We start from the raw sequence: 23,673 nt of genomic DNA, 5'->3' as shown, positions 1-23,673 counted from the left end.
ACGTCTTGGTGTGGGGATATTCCCTTGAAGATACCCCTCGCAATAATTTTTTGGTCACAGCGAACGTTTTCATACACACTGCATCCCAACACGAAATCTCACTAACATGCACAGTGCAGTTCCAGAAGACCGTATAAAGGCCGTATAAAGTGCACACTTGCCCGACATAGACACAGCATGCACATGCAATACGGCTTTGCGCCATGAACACCAAGTGGCTGCATTGCATGTTGAATTAAATATGCAGGATCCCCAATGGCATTGCGCGAAAGTTATCATGAATTTTTGCATACGAAGCCACGCCTAAGATGTTTGCTGCAACCAAAAAAAAAAAACATTGCAAGGGGTGTTTTAAAAGCAAGATACACAGTCAAAGACATGGAGCTAACGAAAAACTAACCGCACCATCGTATTCAGCATTTCCTAAACTACTCACTTGCCTCATGCTGGTTGAAGTACCGAAGCAGATGCTGAGATATGGATTTATTTGTGTTTCTAACAACAGTTACACCAATTTGTTGGTGGATTCATGTACCAGCGCTCCCATACAATACAGAGGCAAACTTCTTCTTTCAAATGATACCAAATTTGCTTTGATTTGATATCGGCATCGACTGTGTGAAATGCAATAAAGGCAAATTCTGGCTCAAAATTGCATTTACACTGTATCCTATGGGAGTTGTGTGTTGTAATATACATGTGGGGCACGCAATCGTCTGAAGGTAAGAAAGGCATGAACCGACACCCTACTGAAACTTGTCGACTCTGCTGCCAGGTACACTGTAGCTAGGCGTGCCATGCGATTGTGCGAGGATATGCACCAGCCACGCCATTTCCAGCGCTGCACTATGGCCAGCCAGCACAGGAAGGGTATGACTGTATACTTTTCATGAAAATTGAGGTTTTGTGGAATTCTTTATATTTTCTTTAAATTGTTGTCCAAAATGACGTCCTGAACTGTAGTAGACTTCTTATTATCCAGCAAGTGAAGTCACAAGATAGGTAACTTTTGAATCGTATGTCTGATTTTCGTCAAACGGTCACTGCTGTGTTCTACTTAATATTGCTGCTTTCACTCAATCAACAATTAATCTATTAATGTGTGTTTTGGTTTTAGTCTCTCATTGACATATATGTACCATTCCATCTCTCTTTTTCCAGGTTTTGTTGAAACCCTACTGAGTCTAGTGCCCTATTGACCACATTGAAACTTATTGTGTCTATAAAGAGGAGGCATCACGTAAGCCTTCACACAGACACCAGACTGACTGTTTCAGTCATGTGGTCTATTCGTCTGTCCGTCTGTCAGTCGCCCGTCTGTCCGTCGCCCGTCCGTCCATTCGTCCGTCCTTCATACTCTTGAAGTCTTCATGGTGACAGCCGACTTTGAGAGCTGTTCATTGAATCAACATCCTAAGTCTGTCGTCATTGGGTTTGTGTAGTCGTGCGTGCTACATTTGCATCATGGCAGAGAGCAAGAAGCTGCTCTTCAAGTTGGTAAGGGCTAAAATCTCAACTCAGGCAGACTGAAGCACAGGGATTGAATTTTAGTTGAGCCAATGTGTGCAGTTTGCCACTCCAAGGTTACAGACTGTCATGGGGAGAGGGCCAAAGCATGGAAATGAAGGCATCTGAAAAATGAATAAATAAATAAACAAATAAATACATGAATACATAAGTCTTCTCCAAAAGCAAAACGGATTGAGCTAAGTTTGTACTGTGAGTTAGTGCAGTGGTCACTATAGTCTCTCATAGGAGATCTTTGGGGATTCAAGTTAAAGGTAAATTTTTGCAATTTCATCTTCTTTAACCCTATCTGTGTCACAGGCCGATTCAATCAGCCCAAAACCTGCCATGTAAATGCTTCGGCCGATTCAATCGGCCATATATTGATTGACAGATTACTTCAAAGGCTATGACACTACCACTCTATAAACTCATTTGTGATTGGCTGACAGTGTAAGGAAATGATATCCAGTGCGAAAAAAAGCTTCCCCACCTTCAACCAATCAGGAAAGCCTTCTCAAAGTCCAAAAAATTGTGGTGGCCCCGCCCATATTTATTTCAATTCAGACTGCAATGTATTGTGTACAGTTTTGCCATAGACTTCTTGTGTGGAGAACTTACACGAATCTGTATATGATATGGGACTGTAATGGAGATCGTGTGCGATGAAAAGATCGTACTCACGGGTCAATTTTCATTTATTCTATCTAAGTCAAAATAGTAAAATATGAAGTGAAAACATTCAGGATAGGGATTTCAGCATCTTTAAATTCTGTGAAGGTGTATAGTTCCAGTAATATCGGCCTCATAAATGATCCGTAGAATGGATAAACACCACACATTCAGTGCAGCAGTGGCAACTGTTTACTCGGCACTAACAGCAGTGCAATGGGTCTTTAGTTAGCCGGGGCTAGCGGGGCAGGGTGCTAGGAGCAATAAGGTTACAGTAGCCTCCTACCTGAAGCTGCACAGTCTTGTTCTCGAAGTTGAGGTATATTTGACTGTTGATCATTATTATCTAATAAACCGTTATTTATGAAACTTACCCATATGTTCAATGAAGGTTTATCATAAAGCAAATGACTACAGTGACAGTTCAATTCTGTTTCAATGAGGAGAATGCAAATTCTACAGTTGAAGTCTAGCATACTCGACTGGAATGGACATTCTGAAGACTGAATATTTTCAGTGACAATTTTTACCCTTAGATTATCTTATCATTAATGGCAGTATTAGAGGACATGAATAATCTAGATTACAAGTAAAAGGTGTATAATTCAATTAACATTTTCATCCTTACTAGATATAAGCATGCTTTATCTACTTTCAGGCCAACATTTCATTCATAAAATCAGAAATTATGCAAAAAGTGTGAAATGTAGGTTGTAATTGCCACACACTTTTGTTCATAAAATGACAAGTACAGTTACACTCGCATAAGTCGATCTTCTCGGGACTGAGCAAAACACATCGACTTAGGCGATTTTCGACTCAAAAAAAAAAAAAAAATCGACTTACAGTTACACCACGCGTACATATGTATAATGTACATAGTATGTTGTCTATTCCGTAGCCGAGAGCTGGAGCGGTGTGCCCGATATTTGCCCTTCAGCAAGACACTTTATGCACATTGATGCAGTCCAGGGCTCCACACTATCTTTTATTTTGGTGGCCCAATCGGGCCACCAAAATGATTGATTTTCATATTTTGGTGGCCCAAAAAAAAACAAACAAGCAAAACTAAATCGGTCGTACTAAACATAGAAAAACAAATATTAAGTATTACTGAAGCGATACAGGACGGTACCCACGTCTAAAATAAATAGATAGAAAATTTAATCATCTTATACCGTTATTCTGAGTTCTAAGATTTAGCAAAATAGGCTTATAGATTATTCTAAAAGTTGATGCCTGTTTACGTGGTCAAAATTTACGTTTGAAATGAGAAAGTGGGAGCATTTGCAGACATTTGTAAACATCCGACATTTGTTATAGCATCGTAAAGAGCCGAAAGTTACCGTTATTTATTTCTGATTGTAAAAGCAATCATCCACCATTTACAAGTATTTTAACACCTTCCGGAGCCAAATGTTACCGTTAATCATTTTCAAATGTAAAAACAAGCAACCAAAATTCATTCTAGGATCTTACGGAGCTGAATATCATCCTTATTCATTTCTGAACGTGAAAGCAAACACCCGCTTTTTATTTTATCATCTAACTGAGCCGATTGATAGCGTTAATCATTTCCAAATGTAAAAGAAACAATCTGTTACTTATTTTAGCATCGTACGGAGCAGAATATTACCGTTATTCGATCTCCAAATTCAAAAGCAAACACCCGACATTTATTTTATGATCGTAAGGAGCCGAATGTTACTGCTGTCCACTTCCGAAAGTGAAATGAATCATCTGACAACTATTATTCATATCCAAACGTCAAAGCAAATATCAAACATTAACTTTACCATCAAACGCAGCTAGATGTTACTGTTATTCATTTCGAAATTTAAAAGCAAACATCCGACAGTTATTTAGCAGCGTATGAAGAAGAATATTACTGCTACGTGTATTCACTTCCGAACGTAAAAACAATCATCTGACATTTATTTTAGCATCTTCTGGAGACGAATGTTATTGCTATTTACTTTCGAAAGTAAAAGCAAACATCCGGCATTTATTTTATCATCGTACAAAGTTGATTATTATTGTTATTCATTTCCGAACGTCAAAGGGATAATTCGACATTTACTTTAGCATCTTCCGGAGATGAATGTTATTGTTATTTACTTTCGAACGTAAAAGTAAACATCCGGCATATATTTTATCATCGTATGGAGTTGAATATCATTATTATTCATATCTGAACGTCAAAGCAAACATTCAACATTTATTTCAGCATCTTCCGGAGCCGTATTTTATCCTTATTCATTTCCGAACGCAAAATCAAATTTATGGCATTAATTTCAGCACCGTACGGAACTGAATCTTACCATTATTCATTTCAAAAAGTATAAGCAAACATCCGACATTTGTTTTAGTATTATACGGAGTTGAATATTACCGTTATTCATTTCCAAAATTATGAGCAAACATCTGATATTTATTATAGCATCTATGGAGCCGATTGTTACCGCTGTTCATTTTCCAAAACTGAAGGCAAACATCCGGCTTTTTTGGTGGCCCGACGTGCGTTTTTGGTGACCCCGGTCGCAAATTAACCATTCGTGAAATCGTGATTCGATTCACGAAAAGACTCCGCTAAATATAAGGCATAGATCGCTACACTCAGCAGGGGCTACGTCGTCCTTTCACCAGGTCTCGTTACAAAACCAAAATCTCGCATGAGTTCTTGCGTTGCCTATCGTTGATGTTAACAAAACATCGTTAATTTGCGCTAGGGACCGTTACTCATCGTCACTACAAACGTTCATTTTCCCGATCGTTAGTTTGCGTTACTAACGATTCAGGTGAAACCGCTCGCGTTAATGAAACGTTAATGTTTATTAACGCAAAGTTTCTTTTGGTATATATAAACTGTATGTAAACAAAAACTGGCGTCTCGTGATTTTGACAGTGATTTATTACACAATAAAATCTTATTCGACTTAGGCAAAGTGAATTCAATGGATTTTCCGTGGAAGTGTTCTTGGAATTTCATCGACTTAGGCGAGTATTCGACTTAAAAAATTTGACTTGTGAATGAATTAATACACGTAAGTCAATGGGGAAAAATCAGGACTTTTTAAAATCATTGACTTGCGTGATTATTTGACATATGCGACGTCGACTTAGGCGAGTTTAACTGTACTAATGCTACTGACGAAAAAAATCACATCATCTGAAAGCTGAATAAATTCTCTACAACATTTGTGTAGACCTTTTTGGGATACAAGAGCATGTTGTGTGAGAAAATGAGGTGGTAACATGTAGAAGTAAGTCTGCAAAAATAATTATGTGACATAAGAGGGCATCCTACTTAAAATTTGAGGGCGCCCTCACTCAGATTATTACGTAATATGAAATATTAGACCATAAGCTTTCAAATGATGTATAACATGACACATTACAATCAAAACTGGCCATCAACAATCCCATGTCTGTGCACTGCAAAATGTCTGAGCACTTGGGCTTGGTCTATGTGGCAGAGATAGGGTTAAAATGTGTGGTCTAAAACTTGAATGAATATGTATCTGTTCAATTGGGCACCAGAATAGGCCCAGAAACCTTAAACTAGGGAATTGATAAAAGTCTTTATTTAAACCAGAAATGATAGAGCTGAAATACTTTAAGTAAAGAGTGCAGATTCACTGTTGCCCATATGATATCCAGCAAAGACCAATTTTCATATTTTCATAAATCTTCTGAAGAACACATGGTCGAAGTTGTCACCAAACTTTGCAGGTAATATTACTAGGGTGATATCTTTGTACAAATGGGCACCACCCATCCCCCCCCCCCAAAAAAAAAACAACAACAACAAACAAACAAACAAACAAAAACACTCTTTATACAAAATCTTTTATGAAATCAAAAAAATATTGAGTGAATACATTAGTGTTTTGTTTTGTTTTTTGTTTTGTTTTTTGTCTTTTAATGGCATGTCAAATTAGGGTCCAGTTTTACATTGTGATCCTCTTTGAAAACACATGATCTAATTCTCAAGTATTTTAGACAGTGCGGTAGAATGTATGGACACCATGCTCCCAGAGTCACCCAAATTTGCTGTTCTTCGTAGGTAAGAATTATACTGTAGTCTGCAAGACTGTGTGGAAGATGAACTTGCTATACTCAGGTGAACACTGAACCCTCTGAGTCCTTAATTGTGACAGAATGATAGCAGGATCAAAAATGTCATTGTACAGTGTATGAAACTGAAAATATGAATACATCTAAATACTTACAACTGTGTAGATGTAAATGTAAGTACTTGATATTGACAATGTACCCCAACAATAATACATATGTGTACTTTGCATGTTAGAAAACACGTCTACAGTGCTGTCTGTCTAAGAACCTCTCTTTACATCTTCCTTTGGTGGCTGCTATGGACAGTCCTAACCATACTCCTACTCACCAGTTAAAATCATCACTCGAGTATGTTGCATCACTGGATTACAAGGAAATGCAATACAGTGTGTTCCCGTTATAACAAAGTCCTCAGGACCAGCAGTTTTCTTCTGTTATATCAAAATTTTGTTGTAACCAAACAAATAAACAATAAAAATACATAAACTGGATAATGTTCCAGCCCGAATTTGTACTTCGTTGTAACCGGAATTTCGTTATAACCGTGTTTGTTATAACGGGAGTGCACAGTACCTCATTCCAGTACATGTAAGTGTAACCCATGTATTAGATATAACCCCCTAGCAATCAATTTTATTTTGTATTTGCACAGGCCACATCTTCAAAGTACAGAAAGAAAAAGGGACAGATGGCACCGGCATCTCTTGATGGCCCAAAGGGGAAGCTAGAGGATGATAGTGATGAGATAGTATGGTGTAAGCAGTGCTGTGGGCGTGGGGAACGAAGCATCATGCGTCTGCTGCAGATCAGTGAAGACTTGGCAGTCTGTGTGTGCGACAATCAGAAGGTACAGAATTTTTGTTCACTTTATAGAGGGGTCGTGCTTGATTTTGGGGAAACGTGCCAGACAGGCTGAACTGATTCATTTGATCAGCCCACTTCTAAAGTTGGAAGAGCCAGTGTTCATCAATTACAAGTCCATGTAGAGAGCATAATTAATTTTCAGAAAAAAAATTGCAACTACAGAACTGTCAATTATATTTAGCAAGTCTAATATGTCATAAACCAGGACTTCTCAACAATTTTGCAAGTGGTCAAATTCACAATCATGGAGTGCAGTATTATCACTTGCCTCGTTCATATTGTATACACTGTATCCACTGTACTGTGTACTCCATACGATACTTCACATTAGTACACACTACATGCTCGTCACATTCATGTCAGGTTCAGAATATATTTGCGAATAGCATGTAATTCTCAATATTCCTAAAAAGAAAACCCAGTGAAACTTTTGTGTTGTATTGTGCATTTTTTTTCCTCAGCTTTTCTTGGTTTGACTCAAGTTAATTATTAAACAATGGTGCATTTGACCTCTGTCCTGTATAATGTGTGTGCGTATGTGTCACGCTTTTTGTGAAGAAATGCAAACCTACCCCTAGACCTGATAGTACAGTCAACCTTTCTTAAGTTGACCTCACATAAAACAAAGATCTTTTCATTCCTCTTCTCTTTATATTCTGTTGATTTTAATCCCTTGTAAGTCGACAGTTTTCTATGTTGAAAAGTGTATTTCTTCAGTCCGAAAAGATTTTACTAAATGCAAGGTTCACTGTACGGGGTAACACAGCTAGCTCAATGCAAACAGTGCTGCCCACACATAGCCACATGGAAGATTTTTTACAATGATTTCAACCCTGAATGTTCTTATTTGTCATACAATGTATGTCTGTTTAGCTATACCATGATACATTCATGCTTCTTCTGTTACAAATGTACCTAGCGTTACTATTACCTTCTTTTGCCACATTAACACTTGGTTTCATGTCTTCTTATTGTTTCTGCTTAGAACTCATACAAACTCAGTTACAAGTGCTGTATTTGCCAGTGATAAGGCCACACTATTCTCAACAGAAATAAAGCAGTAAACTCGGGGTGTGGCCTATACACAAGCACAACCAAATCATGGTCTTTTCCACTCAGCAAATCACCTGCTTAACTGTTGTGTCATTTGATAAAATTGAAAATGAAACAAACACACACAAACATGTTAGGAAACATTTAACCCATTTAACTTGGCTATTTGAGACCAAGTTTTTACTGGGGGGGGGGGTCAATTTGACCCCCTCTTCAGATCTCGGCAACCGATCGCGCGATCGCCGCAAAATTTTGCCTGAACATAGAGCCGGATGTCAACTACAAGATTACATGGTCATACAAAAGAAAAATTTTGATTTTCTATTTTTAGTAAATTAATTATGCAAATTTATGTATGAAATATTTTCATCTATCTATAACTCCATTAAAAAGACTGAATGATTGCTAAATTTTTGTGTAAGAGTTCCTCAAGACACATTGAACAATTTTCTTGCAAAGAAATAGCACCAAAAAAATCAGTTTCTTTTGTTTTTTATTGTTTTGTTAATTTCTTATGTATTTCTTTGTTTTTTTTTCGACCTTTTGTTTTCTATTGTTTTTTGGCCAAAATTTGTTGCAGGTACTTTTTTCAAGCTTATCTACATTAAAATTGATTAATATTGATGATTAAAAGTTGAAATAATCTGATTTATATCAATCTAACCAAAAAACACAATTTGCATTGGATTTGCACACAATATCATGAATTTGAGCTGTTTTCGGGTTGATATGCATACGCAAAACATTACGTAACTTAAGAATGGTGTACCCGGACATCGCAAATTTGGTCTCAAAATATGCGGAAGACTTCAAAGAAAAAAGTCGTGAAACAACGCGGCAAAATCTTTGTGCGTTGCGGAATTGTGGCGCAAAATGTTGAGGGGGGATCAATTTGACCCTCCAGTTAAAGTAGGGTTAAAACATTTAAAAAAAATGCTGATGAAGTTTGTTATCACTGGCAAATACATTATTGATAATGTGTGATGTTTTGTTCTTTGATAAAGTGAAGTTTAGATGGAGGCTATTTTTTTGTTTGTTTCCATTGCTGTAGTGCACATCGCTCCCCCAGCTGGCCCCCGGTTGTAATCTCATCGTAGAGCGCCGAGCAACAGACATTGGTAATCCCAAGAAGAAGAAGAAAAGACCAAGTAGTCTTTCATCCAGTCATGGAGCGAAATCAGACCAAAGCCCTCTCAACTGTGGACAAGACTGCAACTTCCATATAGGGAGGAGCCAGCAGTCTCCTGAGAATTATTCACCACTACCCTCAACCAGCGTAGTCCAGTGGACTAATCAGGCTAATCTTTGCTGGCTGGATGTGTCCATGATGCTGTTAGTCCAAAACGACAGTCTGAGACAGTGTCATCAGTTGATTGGTGCAGAGACTCCACTCCAACAGCTATGTCAGGACTTTGATAAAGCACAAAAACTGCTGTCAGCTAGTCCAAATGCTATAAATCAGCATGAAGCTGACACACTCACTGATATAAGCAATACACACTGTGATAATCGGCAAACTGACACACTCACTGATATTAGCAGTACACACTTTGATAATGGACAGCCGGCTGACACACACAACAATCTAGGAGATGAAAGTTACCTCAGTGCCTTTCTCAGGGAAGAGCTATGTGGACTAGGGGAACTTACATCGGATGGCGATGTCCCTGCTTTGAAACATGCTGACAGTTCCTTTGAATTCAGTAGGAACAGTAGTACCCAAAGTGTTAGCACTGATAAATGCATTGGTATTCACCAGTCCCATAGTACAATACACCAAATGGACAGATGTATCACAGCTTTGCAACAGCCCAAGGCTATGTCTGCAGTTGATGCAACCGCACTTGGTCCTGCCGTTGCTTTGCTGCAGAGGAAGCGCAGTGATCTGCTTGAGATGTTGAAAACTAAATTCCAGTATGTAGAGGGTGAAGAGAGCAGTCCAGTGACAGCTATCCCTGCACTATTACGTATAGATGGGACTACAGAAGAACACTTTTCCACATGGTATCGCCGCGAGTTTTATTGCTTCGCCTGTGGTTTCACCAATGTAACATTGTAAGTATGCAAAACAAATCACAAGGAAAGTAACTGTTAAAGGGGCAATGAAAGGGTTAGGGTTAGGGCAAGGATCTTCAGTGCATTTGGGGCCTTGAATTAAAACTTCACAGTTCATGTTGAGAAGGTGACAGTTGAAGTCAAATATTATTCTGTATCGTTCAGCCTGTAAAGTTGAATAGGAGAAAGTGAGATGACTATTGCATCCCAGTGTTATTTATTACACTTAACCATGTTCGGAAGTACCATTGATTTCAGGTGCCATCCATTTATACCACCTCGTTTCCCTCAATTTGTGATGATTTCTATACCTTTTGCAATACTGTAAAAGTGGTTTCTTTCGCAATGGTTTTATTTTCACGCTTTGAGGTTGAACCGCGAATTTAACATCACGCGAAAATGTTTTGAAAAGTCACGCGAAATTAACCACCTAGGAAATGTTTTGAACTAGCCGATTGTTACAATGCCATTGTGCACATGCACACACAAAGATTCTGTGCATTGAGTGTATTGATGGTCAACACACACACAGGGATACCGCGCAATGTAGGTACAAGCATAAAGTAATCTAGAGACGGGATTTCAGGTAAGCCTGCATTTAATTTTAATTTCTAGTTAATAAATAAGAGAATAATTGGATTATAGTTTGGGTTTTCATGTGCAAAATAAAACAGCTTTGCCGACTGTGAATTCACATATTTTGCTGACCGCGAATTTAAACACGCAAAAGTCGGCACCGACAGAAACTGCGAAAGTATCTGTACGCGAAAGAAACTACTTTTACAGTATTGTTTTCATAAACACTTTGAGGACTTCTTAAAGGACAAGTTCACCTTCATAAACATAAGGATTGAGAGAATGCAGCAATATTAGTAGAACACATCAGTGAAAGTTTGAGGAAAATTGGACAATCGATGCAAAAGTTATGAATTTTTAAAATTTTTGTGTTAGAACTGCTGGATGAGGAGACTAGTAAGGCTTGTGATGTCATATGAGTACAACAGTATAAAGAAAATGTAAAGAAATTTCAACATATTTTCACTTTTTTCGCATAATAAAAGAGCACTTGACTTGCCTCTTTCTAAAGGCAATGGGAATGATATTACCCATAACATATGTCAGTAATGAGTCAAGGGAATGTGTACTTTCTTCAAAAGATGAAATTTTGTGAAATTCTCTTTATATTTTCATTATATTGTTGTACGCATGTGACATCATACACTACAGTAGTCTTCTCATCCAGCAGTGACTGCACAAAAACTTCAAAAATTCATAACTTTTGAACGGATTGTCCGATTTTCCTCAAACTTTCAATGATGTGTTCTACTAATATTGCTACATTCTCTCAATCCTTATGTTAATGAAGGTGAACTTGTCCTTTAAAGTATTATAAAATTTATACAGTTGATTAATCAAAAGACACTGCTTTGTTGGTATGAGAAATGCTCATCATCTTCAAGATCACTACCTGAAGTCATTTGTTTGTGTTGAATCTACATATCTCATATAAGATATTCAGTTTGATTCTTATTTTTCCTGGAATGGCACTAGGAGACACAATTTGCAGTTTATTAGCAAGGCTCGAGTCTTCAGCAGGATATGAAATATTTTGTGAATAAGGGTATTACCTAATCATTTCTGAGCTGGGATGGGTCATAGTTCATTTAAGAAAAATGTCTTTTGTATTCCTGTTAGAAAGATTTGTTAGCTCACCTGAGCCGAAGGCTCAAGTGAGCTATTGCAATCGATCTTTGTCCGGCGTCCGTCTTGCATCATGCATAAACTTTTTACATTTTCATCTTCTTCTTGAAAACTCCAAGACCGATTTTCACCTAACTTGGCAGTTAGCATCCCTAGGGGGTTATGATTTCAATTTGTTAAAATGGGCACTATGCCCCACCCCCAACCCCCCCCCCCCCCAAAAAAAAAAAAAAATAAGGTATCTTTCAGAATCTTCTTCTCTCAAACCAGAAGTGATAGAGCAAAGTTAATGTTATGAGTTAGTACATTAATGACTAGTTTCAAGTTTTTTCATAAAAATCCAGGGGTGCCCCCCCTTGTGGGCAGGGGGAGGGGTGTTGAAGTCCAAATTGGGGCCTAAATTGTACATTTTCATCTTCTTCGAAATTTGCATGATGGATGTTAATAAAACTTGACAGGTAGCATCCCTAGGGGGGTAGGATCTCAATTGATAAAAGGGGCACCATGCTCCACCCAGGGGGGCCCCAGCCCCCCCCCCCCCCCTTAATTAAGGAATCTTACAGAAAAGTGTCCTTCTCTAGAACCAGAAGTGATAGAGCTAAAATTGATTATATGAGGGGGTGGGGGCCTGAATTTGGACTGTTATTGTACATTTTCATCTTCTACTTGAGAATGCCTGTTCAAATTTTGTAAGAGCTGTGTGTAATTTAGATGGGTGACTGCGTGAAAGGTGAACTTGCGATACTCGAGTGAGCACTAGACCCGCTGGTCTCTTGTATAATCATATATTTGCTCTAAGTGTTATTTATATGTGTAACTGTCTTCTTTTCTTCATCTACAGTCACCACAACATTTTGATGTCTGTGACTGCTGTCTCAACTGATTTCAGCATGCGATGTCCCACAATGCATCACAACTGCCCACAGTGTCATGCTGAGGGACAGACGAGTCGTCTGGTATATCATAGGTAAGCCTAAATGTGTGTTCTTTATGCACATGGTGTAACACCTTGCTTGGTTGGCAGGTACCATCAATGTAACAATTACTGGATATATATAGCAACAGTGCCCTCACTAAGGAGCCTGTGACAGGATCTAAAAATTCTCCCATGAAGAAAACTTAACCCTATTTTAGAGAACTGGGCTATTTGAGACCAAGTGTTTACTGGGGGGGGGGGGGGGGGGTCAATTTGACCTTCCCTTCAGATTTCGGCCGCCGATCACGCGATCGCCGCAAAATTTTGCCTGCACATAGAGCCGGATGTCAACTACAAGATTATATGGTCATACAATAGAAAAATTTGATTTTATTTTTTTTAATTAATTGATTATGCAAATTTACGCATGAAATCATATTTTCACCTATAACTCCATTAAAAAGCTTAAAGGATTGCTGAATTTTTGTGTCAGAGTTCCTCTAGACACATCGAACAATTTTCTTGTAAAAAAAACAAAATCAGTTTCTTTTGTTTTTTATTGTTTTTTTAATTTCTTATGTATTTTAATTTTTTTTACCTTGTTTCTATTGTTTTTTTGCCAAAATTTGTTGCAGGCACCTTTTCAGGCTTATCTACATTAGAATTGATTAATTTCAATGGTTAAAAGTTGAAATAATCTAATTTATATCAATTAAACAAAAAAATGCAATTTGCACTGGATTTGCACACAAAATCATGAATTTGAACTGTTTTCGTGTTGTCATGCGTATGCAAAACATTGCGTAACTTCAGAATGGTGTACCCGGACGTCGCAAATTTGGTCACAAAATATGCGGGAGACTTCGATGAAAAAAGTCATGTAACAACGCGGCAAAATCTTTGCGCGTTGTGGAATCGTGGCACGAAATGTCGAGGGGGGGGGGGGGTCAATTTGACCCTCCAGTTAAAATAGGGTTAAGTGCTCCAGTCATTCACATGTTATATTGAGCTTGCATGTTTGTGAATATGTGTAATTAGTGTGCTATGGTAACTTGGTCTGCTCATTTCCAATACATGTGTACTATGTGTCCATATAGCATTGAATGGGAATAATTTAAGCTACCTCCAGTGGCTTCAAAGTCCAGCATTCAGCAAAAGACAATGGCTTTACCTAGTGTGAATATATTGACAGCAGGTATCCATATATTAAAAGCATAGAGCCTTCAACAAAAGAAACCTTGGCACAAATATATGTGATAAATATCAGTTCAGCTATCAGTATCAACACTGTGACTTCATTTTTGTATATTGTGCTTCAATGTATTTTTGGTAACATTTTTAAGAATTACATTGAATCCTATGAAAACAAAAGCAAACTAATAAATCAGACAATGTACACTGCTCCCTTCGACCTTTGTTCTTGTATTCTGAACCATGTTTATTTCATGTGTAACATATGCAGTGACAGAATGAACAAAGATGAAGAGACAGCAGCTCACAATATTCATATCAGTACCAATAGAGTTTTCCTGTCACACCACAGCAACTTCCTTTTGAAGAGCCCAACATTTCTCCTGTTTTTGTCTCTTTGTAGTTTGCCAGCCTGTCCTCTTGTACACTTCATCAGTGGTCTGCATGTTGAAGACAAGTTGCCATGGAAACAGAGACACTTCCAGCATGGTGGTCATCACTTTGAGTTGAGGAGTATCATCCAGTACAAGAGGAATCCTAACCACTTTGTCATCTGGATCCGACATCCTTCCAGTAAGGAAAACTTGCATTATATTGGTTTTGATGATGCACAAGTCCATTCTGTCAATGATGTAATAACTGCATTGATGCTACTCAAAATATCTGTGTGCACAGACAACGCTGCACTCTGGCACTGGTCTGACGTCCCAAAGTCACTGTTAGACCAATAATTTTTTTTTAGGAATAGACCAGTAAAAGATGGACAAACAGAACCTACTGGTCCGACACGCAGCTTGGACATTAGAAAAAAAATGGATAGTGTGCTGCCCTGGCATAGATGTAGTAAGTATATTCATTCATTTATTCATTTATTTTTTCCATCTCCAACAACACGAAGTTGCAAAATATAATAAATAAAATTCTATATAGATTTGTCTGGTTTTAGTATTTTTTTATGTTAATGTCTATTTTAGTCGTAACGGGGGGGGGGGGGGGGGGGGTAGTATGCAAAGCAGTTTGTTTACACACTGACGTAGCAATGCACGTGATCCATTGCATAACCCAATTAGCAACCTGTCAGTGCACCTTGTAACATAATTAGCTCACCTGAGCCAAAGGCTCAAGTGATCTATTGCTATCGCTCTTCGTCCGGCGTCCGGCGTGCGTTAACTTTTTACATTTTCATATTCTTCTTGAGAACCCCTTGACCGATTTTCACCAAACTTGGCAGGTAGCATCCCTAGGGGAATAGGATCTCAATTTGTTCAAGTGGGCACCATACCCTACCTGGGGGCCCCCAGAGGGGCCCAAACCCCCCCCCCCCCCCCCAAATTAAGGAATCTTAAAAATCTTCTTCTCTAGAACCAGAAGTGATAGAGCTAAGTTAATACTATGAGTTAGTACATTGATGACTGTAATGTCAAGCTTGTTCATGGCAGAATCAGGGGTGCCCCCCTTGGGACCCAGGGGAGGGGGTGGGGAGGGGTCCTAATGGGGCCTAAATTGTACATTTTCATCTTTTTCTTGAAAATGCCATTATGAATTTTCACCAAAGTTGGCATCCCTTGGGGAAAAGAATCTCATTCCCATCAAATGGTCACCATGCCCCACCTGGGGGGGCCCCAGGAGGCGTAAATTTTGACCGAAATTTTAAATTTTCATCTTTTTCTTGAAAACGCTATCACAAATTTTCACCAAACTTGGCAGGTAGCATCCCTAGGGGGATAGAATTTCAATTCCATCAAATGGGCACCATGCCCCACCTGAGGGCCCGGGGGGGGGGGGGGCCTAAATTTGGACCGAAATTGTACATTTTCATCTTTTTCTTTAAAACCCTATCACAAATTTTCACCAAACTTGGCAGGTAGCATCCCTAGGGGGATAGAATCTCAATTCCATCAAATTGGCACCATGCCCCACCTGGGGGCCCCAGGGGTCCCCCCCCCCCCCCCTTCCTGTAAGGAATCTTTACAGATTTTCTCTGGAACCAGACGTGATTGAGCTAAGTTGATACAGTGAGTCAGTACAGTGTATATTGACGACTGTTGTTTCAAGTTTGTTCATGGGAAAGTCAGGGGAACCCTACCCCCTCCACCCCCTTGGGACCCAAGGAAGCGGGATGGGATGAGGGGGTGTCCAAATGTGGGCCTAAATTTTCATCTTGCTGAAAACAACATAATGGATTTTCACCAAACTTGGCAAGTAGCATTCCCATGGGGATAGGATTTCAAAGTGTTTGAATGGCTTTCCTTGGGGGCCCCAGGGGGTCCAAACCTCCTAAATTAATGAATATTCAATAATATTTTTCTCTAGTTCTAATCAAAAGTGATAGGGATTTAAGTCTTTATTCCCCAAGCTGCATAATCCAACATTCTATAAAGTACAGTGTACTTGGTAGGTATTTTTTACCAGTGTGATGGAATATGTAAATGGACACCATGCCCCCACTCTCCAAGCTACCCCCACCATAAGTTTCCAGTGTTCTCAGGTTAGAGTCTGCAAGAATGCATGGAAGGTGAGCTTGCGATACTTAGGTGAGCGCGTGACCCCCGGGTCTCTTGTTTTATTGTAAGGAGGAAGTCATGGTGGGAAATCTTTGTAATAATAGTAATAATGAAATCTTGTATAGGTAGTTTGTTAGAACAGGATTTGCCTGCGTGCCAATTGCTGACTGGGGAAGAAAAAAAAGTATCAAGTGCAGAGTTCATTTACCATTTAAAAGGTGAAGTTTATGTTATAATGTACAGATGAAGAAAAACAAGATCATCAGTAATGCATATTTCTCAATTTTATCCTATCCCTATTGTAGGAGAACTTTGGCTGAAGTGTGATGACCTTTCCGGTGTACTATGTCATTGGCAGTCTCAGCCGCCATCCATCCCTCCTACAGAAGTGCACATCCTTGGTTGGGAGAGACGAGAGGGTCACTGTGATGCCTGTATATCTCTACAGAAAGAAATCAGCCACATTCAAAATTCCTCAGGTCATAGGGAGGACATCGTTTCAAACAGACCTACACCCCATAGCAGAGAGTTCAACACTCACTTTGTCCCTCTCAGCAAACAGAGTTGTCCAGTCATACAGGCAGCAAAATCAAATGTTCCAGTTATGCGAGATGTGTCTCTTGCAGCCAGTCAATGGAATCCTGTATGTCCATCATATGAACACACGCCCAATAAACTCACCATGAGCACCCCTCCAGGCTCCCCAGAACATGAGCTGCTAAATAAGAATGGGTCACAGTCTTATGAAAAGTCATCTTTAGTCAATAGGGGTTTTAGCTCAGAGGCCCCTAAATCTTGTTTTGATCATGTCCCCACCTGTGAGCCAAAGCTTCTCCTTGCTGGGAAAGTGGAACAGTCTGTCCGTGATAAAGTCACACCCAGGAACACCTCGCACAAGAAGCAAAAGGCCCCCCTCAGGAAAGGAGTCATGACAGGTGTCAAAGTTCAAAGGAAGGTTACTAACTTGTCAAACAACCTTCCAAGATGCCTGGAGTCCATTCCTCCGCAGCTCATCATCAGAAATCCCCAGAAAAACATTGTTGGATCAGTGCCAGCTTCTTCCTCACATCAACGACGGTCAAAACATGGTCTGTCACTCAAGAAGGCACTGCATGCCATGAATATTAACTCATCAGTAGGAGGCCAAAGGGGAACTATCTCTGAGAAGGACTTGATGTTACAGCCAGAACGAGGCTCAGGGAGTGAGATCAAAAACACTACAGCTCAGGGCTATAAAGTGACAAAAGTTAAGATTCCTCGCCAGAAGTGTGACTCTTTTAAGACTTTCCAACAAACTAAAACAAAAACCTTCTCTGGTTACCTGCACAAGAGAGATCTTCCAGCCCAAGGAGATAAGGTAGTTAGAGAGGAGTCCAGGCTACATCTCCCTGGTAACCATGGTGACAGCTACCAATCTAGCATTCTACTCACACCAACATCATCTGTTTCCAGCCCCAGTGCCTGCTCAGACTCTAGCTCTCTTTATGAGAATCCTGCTTCTATTGCTAGCGTAGAAGAATCAGGGATGTTAATGGCCAATTTTTCTTCTACCATGGATGCTCTCTATCAGGCTTTAGACATTAATCTAGATGTGACGACAAAGACACAGAGTTCTGAAATGAACTTTGATGACGATGATGACTCATTTCTGGAAGGCTTGCTGAAATGATTCAGACTAGTCATCAATTTTCACTATTCACTGAAAAGTTGATGTAGTGGTAGCTACAATTTGATATCACATGAGCTTGAAGATGTAGTTTCAAGTAAAGAGGTACTCTTTTAGTAGGTTATAGTTTGGAGGAAACAAATTGCCAACTACATGTGCCCCATCCATTCTTACAGTAATGTTCCTGTAAGATTTAGTACCCAGTGCAGTAAAGTTTGTTACTGCTGTTTTTCTTTTCATTTGTATGGAAATCAGTGCTTGGTACACATGCTGTCAGGCAAAATAAATGTTAATACTAGAGGACGATTGCTAGTACATGTATTTGGTAGCATTGAAGTCATTGTGCGTGAAAGGTATCATAGGACAAAGTGACAGAGAAAGTTGACACTCTTCACTTAATGATGCCACACAAAAATACAGTGTCACCTTGGGTCTCATACAACCAGAGCTTTGCAATATGTCTTGTACCAATTAGATCCATTATAGAAAAATGGGGGGGGCTTCTAAACAAAATGCATCCAGTGTGGCACAATTCACACAAAAAAGAGCAGAAGAACATGCTGAAGGAATAGCAGCAAGTATTTGTGTCAAGCAGTGATTCTTTTCCAGTCTTGATGCAAAAAAAAGGGGGGGGGGGGTTACCATAACCTACAATGTATGCATTATCCTTGACTTGGCATATATACAAGTAAGTCCAGCTCTAAGAAGGTCATGGGAACTGGCATTTGTTTTTTTTCTCAGTTGAATGATGTCCAGAGATATCTAGTTATATCAGTGCCACCAACACCACTGTATTTTCCTTCAAATTGGCAGATCCTCTTTTCAGTACCCTGGATATATCCAGAAATCATTGGAGAGAAAGTCAGTTACGATATGTATTAATGTTGGTATTAGGGGAGTCATTTCGATTTATGTGAATCATTGAATTGGAATTCTAAAGTAATATAGGCATGTAAACCAATCTCATTCTACATAATGAAATGATTGATCCGTAAATCTCATGCAAGTCAGTGTACAGGGGATTTCAGACAATTTTTAGGCTAGCACAGAGTTAGTAGTCAAATTGTTCATTTAACACATGTTCATATGTAAGAAGATAGTGACATGTTGTCTTGTTACCTTTGAGAGTTTAGTTTTTTCACTTCTTACCCCTTACTGTGGCAAAGACTTGGAACCTGAAAAAAAAAATCAGCCACAAGTCTTGCAAGTAAATTGATTGACAGATCCACCCAAGATCAGCTGGGTTTACACCCTCTCCTAACATCTTGATCTGAATTCACACTTGAATCACTTCTGCTATAACATCTCTTTGCCAGTACATGTAATCCCTTGTTATGGACCCGTCATTATCACTGTTACTTAGATTGATAGACATGAAGAATAATATGAATTATGTTTTCATCAGTATTCCAATTTGACTGCAATCTCGAGAACAGTCTGTCACAGCATGAGCCAAGGAGCATGAAACATGCACACACTCCATTTGACACACTCACAGACATACTTCCAGTATACCTCCATGCAGTATGTTGATCTACATGTGTTACATGTACAGTTCGACCTCGATTATCCGGCCTCCTTTTATCCGGAAGTCTCTATTATTAAGGCGCGTTCAGGCAGTGAAGGACTTTTTTTTTTTTCATCCAAAAATTGAGAAAAAACAGTGACTTTAACATCTTTTCATGGATCTATTTCGCTAATTTCATAAGATGTGCATGATAGGTTTCTCAATATCTAATGAGGTAAAACATGTATGATTTTCACATAAAGATATACTTTATTTTTGTGAAGAAGGGACTACAATTTTGCGCTGGCTAGCATAGATTACACCACCGTTGCGGGGTACGCTACCTGCCTCGCTGCCAGTGCCCTGGGACAGCAGCTATATACATTAACATTGTGTCTCCCATATCCGGCTCACTCGCTTATCCGGATGAGCGCCGGTCCCGACATGGCCAGATAATCGAGGTCGAATTGTAGTTGACAATGCAGAGAATTGAAACAGATTACTGATTATTCTTGTCATGGCTTTGTCATCAGATTATCTTTCAAGTTAGTTATGAAGATGGAATGTTAACTCTGATTATGCTTGCCTTTGTATGATCTATTTAGTACGAGATCCTTCCTGTGTGTTTGCCTTTCCATAATGACTGCCAAGCAAGTCGAGTTGAAACTTGTACACTTTACAGATTATAGTATCAAACTGTTCACCCCACAGTCAAAGTGTATCAATACATCTTGTGTGTACAGGAAATCCCTGTTATCGCAAGATAGTCCGGACCACATACCACAAAAATATTCTCATAATGAAATCTTGTTCAAGCAGACAGTGTAAATTAGGGAAATACTATCTGTTTTACTGGACAGATCCTCATGTTCTAATGAATTCTCATATTCGTGATCATTTTGACAGGGTTTGCTTGTACTAAAATCATATAGTGAAAAACAAGCAGCTGATTTACAATACACTGCCAACAACCCATTGTCACACTCAAACACATATGTGACAAAATAGCTGCTGATTGGGAAAAAGGAATACTAACTGCAAAGTAGACTTTGTTAAATATGACACATGGTCAACATCTTCATATTTGTATATGAGTAGAGAAGTGTGTATTTAATGGCTCTACGTGAAAATACTATTGGTATGATGAGACTTGATGTTTGATACTCTTTTCTATACAATGTACCGACAAGTGGGTAGTTATACACTTACTGTGATGAGCTGCGTTTGTATGATGTATGTAAAGGTACCACTTCAGACACAAGCCTGTGGTATAGAATAAAGAAATGACTTTGCTTCAGAACTACAATGTATTCTCATTTCTCTCTTTATTTTTCTCTTCTCCATGTCACTTCAATAGATTTGATATGTAAATGGTTATTGGCATTTTTTGTCTGTGTTCACTGCAGACAAGTCAAAGTTAATATGTGTGTACAGTACTGTACATAGTAAAAAGCCATGAAGAACACAATTTATTATGTAACCAAAAGTCATCTTTTGATTAATCTTTTGAGTGATGATTTGATTAATATGTGAAGTCGGCTTTTTGTGAATTATTTTCATCATAACCAATTGTCGGAATTGTTTTTACTAATGGCAGAGTTAAAGTGAATGGAGGAAGGAGGGAATACATACATGTACAGTGTTCCTTTTTGAAATGTTAAATTGCACTGTTTATTGACTGTTTATAGCAGTTAGGTCAGCGATGTAGGTTTTCATCACGTTACAGCACAAGCCACAAGAAATACACACCACACACATGGATATAAAATCAAGATATGATGTATAATGTAACCATGAGTTAAAATGGTGCACACAGCTATATAAGTATAGCCACTTTTCATCAATTTCTTCAGAGAATGGCTCCTTTCAATAAGAGTGGAGCATCTCACAAATCCTCAATTTTCTTGTCAAGTATGCAGTAGACTCGAGCGAGATCATGTGCTTTTCCTTCTCTCACATCGACTTGCATTTGGGAAAGAAAAAAGGGGAAAAGAGATGAAAAAGAGACATTGATTGCTCTACCTGGCAGACTTCTGGGGAAAAAAAAAAAAATCTTACCTGACTTTCATTTTGGGTGTGGTTTCTGCTGATTTTTGTTTCAGGTACCTGCAGAAAACAGTCATTTGTACAAAAATTGTGTTTTAGAAGCCCATTCTGAATATGTAACCATTGAATAACAGCAGAAATACTAATTAGATGAGACTGTATCTCAACTTAGTATAATACAGTTTATATATAACCAACCTTTGTACAAATTTGTTATGAACTTACTACAGTTGAACCTCTCTTATCCGGCCTCCCTTTATCCGGATCTCTCTATTATACGGACGCAATCTCGCCGTGATTTTTTTTTAAAAATAATTACGGGAGGAAAGGGGGATTCCCAACTCAATCTAACAATGGCGACCTACAGTCGACTTTGCCGAGTACGGTTTATTTTCAAGATCTACTTGATACATTTCTTAATAATTATTTAGGTAAATCATTCCAAGAATTTATAAAAGAAAATGATTTCATTCTTGCAAACACGAACCTCTATTTTGGGGTCTGTTACCGAGTGTAACAATGAAAAGGTTGCAGTATACATATTACTACATGTGGTACTACAATGGGCTACATCAGTACATGTGTATGTATATGTACATGTATAAAGCATTGAGTCTCCCGTATCCGGCCAAATCCCTTATCCGGATGAGCCCCGGTCCCAACTTGTCCGGATACGAGAGGTTCAACTGTAGTACTTTTAAGATGGAAAGGAAATCATGGGTGTACATACTCGAGCAGGATTCGAACCTACGACCTCCTGATCACCGGACAGTCAATCAGTTGCAATGAAAACATCTCGACGGAAGAATTTCATAAATTTGAATAACAAAGCAGTACCCGCTGCATGCTATAAGGATTAGAACCAACACTTGCTGTCGGGCGAAAGCTCGGTGGTCTAGTGGAGATGACGCCTGTCCGGTGATCAGGAGGTCGTAGGTTCGAATCCTGCTCGAGTATGTACGCCCATGATTTTTATCATGGCTACTACTAAGACACTGATCAATTCAGTGCCTATTTACGTCGATGTAGGGCAATTTGTCAATCAGTTGCAATGAAAACATCTCGACGGAAGAATTTCATAAATTTGAATAACAAAGCAGTACCCGCTGCATGCTATAAGGATTAGAACCAACACTTGCTGTCGGGCGAAAGCTCGGTGGTCTAGTGGAGATGACGCCTGTCCGGTGATCAGGAGGTCGTAGGTTCGAATCCTGCTCGAGTATGTACGCCCATGATTTTTATCATGGCTACTACTAAGACACTGATCAATTCAGTGCCTATTTACGTCGATGTAGGGCAATTTGTCAATCAGTTGCAATGAAAACATCTCGACGGAAGAATTTCATAAATTTGAATAACAAAGCAGTACCCGCTGCATGCTATAAGGATTAGAACCAACACTTGCTGTCGGGCGAAAGCTCGGTGGTCTAGTGGAGATGACGCCTGTCCGGTGATCAGGAGGTCGTAGGTTCGAATCCTGCTCGAGTATGTACGCCCATGATTTTTATCATGGCTACTACTAAGACACTGATCAATTCAGTGCCTATTTACGTCGATGTAGGGCAATTTGTCAATCAGTTGCAAGGCATTATGTTTTCGGGTTGTCCGTCCGTCCGTCCTTCCGTCCGTCCGTAATGAATTTGTGGACAAGGTAACTATCAAAACCTGTTAAGGTATCCTAATGAAACTTGGCATGTATGTGTATTAGGGGGTGAAGTTGTGCCTATCAACTTTTGGGTGCACATGCTCAAGGTCAAAGGTCAAGGTCAAATACATAAAATTTCACTATCTCCACCATATCTATTGAATGCCTGAAGATATTTTCTTGAAACTTAGTGTATACATGTATTACCAAATTAAGATTCTCTGGTGAAAGTTTGGGTCATGAGGTCAAAGGTCAAAAGGTCAGGGTCAA

At 39.1% G+C, this 23,673-nt stretch overlaps 1 protein-coding gene across 1 annotated transcript; it reads left to right on the top strand.

Annotated features, from left to right (window-relative positions):
• The first annotated feature begins 834 nt into the window (after nt 1-834).
• LOC140239875 (uncharacterized) lies at nt 835-18,208 on the top strand. The gene is made up of 6 exons (XM_072319694.1): nt 835-870; nt 6,908-7,102; nt 9,224-10,227; nt 12,770-12,895; nt 14,439-14,608; nt 16,845-18,208. The coding sequence occupies exons 2-6, from the start codon at nt 6,944-6,946 to the stop codon at nt 18,206-18,208; spliced, it is 2,823 nt and encodes a 940-aa protein (XP_072175795.1). The 5' UTR covers nt 835-870; nt 6,908-6,943.
• Nucleotides 18,209-23,673: the final 5,465 nt, after the last annotated feature.

This window comes from Diadema setosum, chromosome 16, assembly GCF_964275005.1.
Source record: "Diadema setosum chromosome 16, eeDiaSeto1, whole genome shotgun sequence".
Classification (NCBI taxonomy): Eukaryota; Metazoa; Echinodermata; class Echinoidea; order Diadematoida; family Diadematidae; genus Diadema; species Diadema setosum.
This window is presented reverse-complemented; position numbering and strand designations above follow the sequence as displayed.

Excerpts from the sequence above, each read along its gene's own strand:
- LOC140239875 (XM_072319694.1), top strand. The coding sequence starts at position 6,944 with ATGGCACCGGCATCTCTTGATGGCCCAAAGGGGAAGCTAGAGGATGAT. Across the intron at positions 12,896-14,438 it reads AGTCGTCTGGTATATCATAG|TTTGCCAGCCTGTCCTCTTG; the intron begins GTAAGCCTAAAT and ends GTCTCTTTGTAG. Across the intron at positions 14,609-16,844 it reads CTGGATCCGACATCCTTCCA|GAGAACTTTGGCTGAAGTGT; the intron begins GTAAGGAAAACT and ends TCCCTATTGTAG.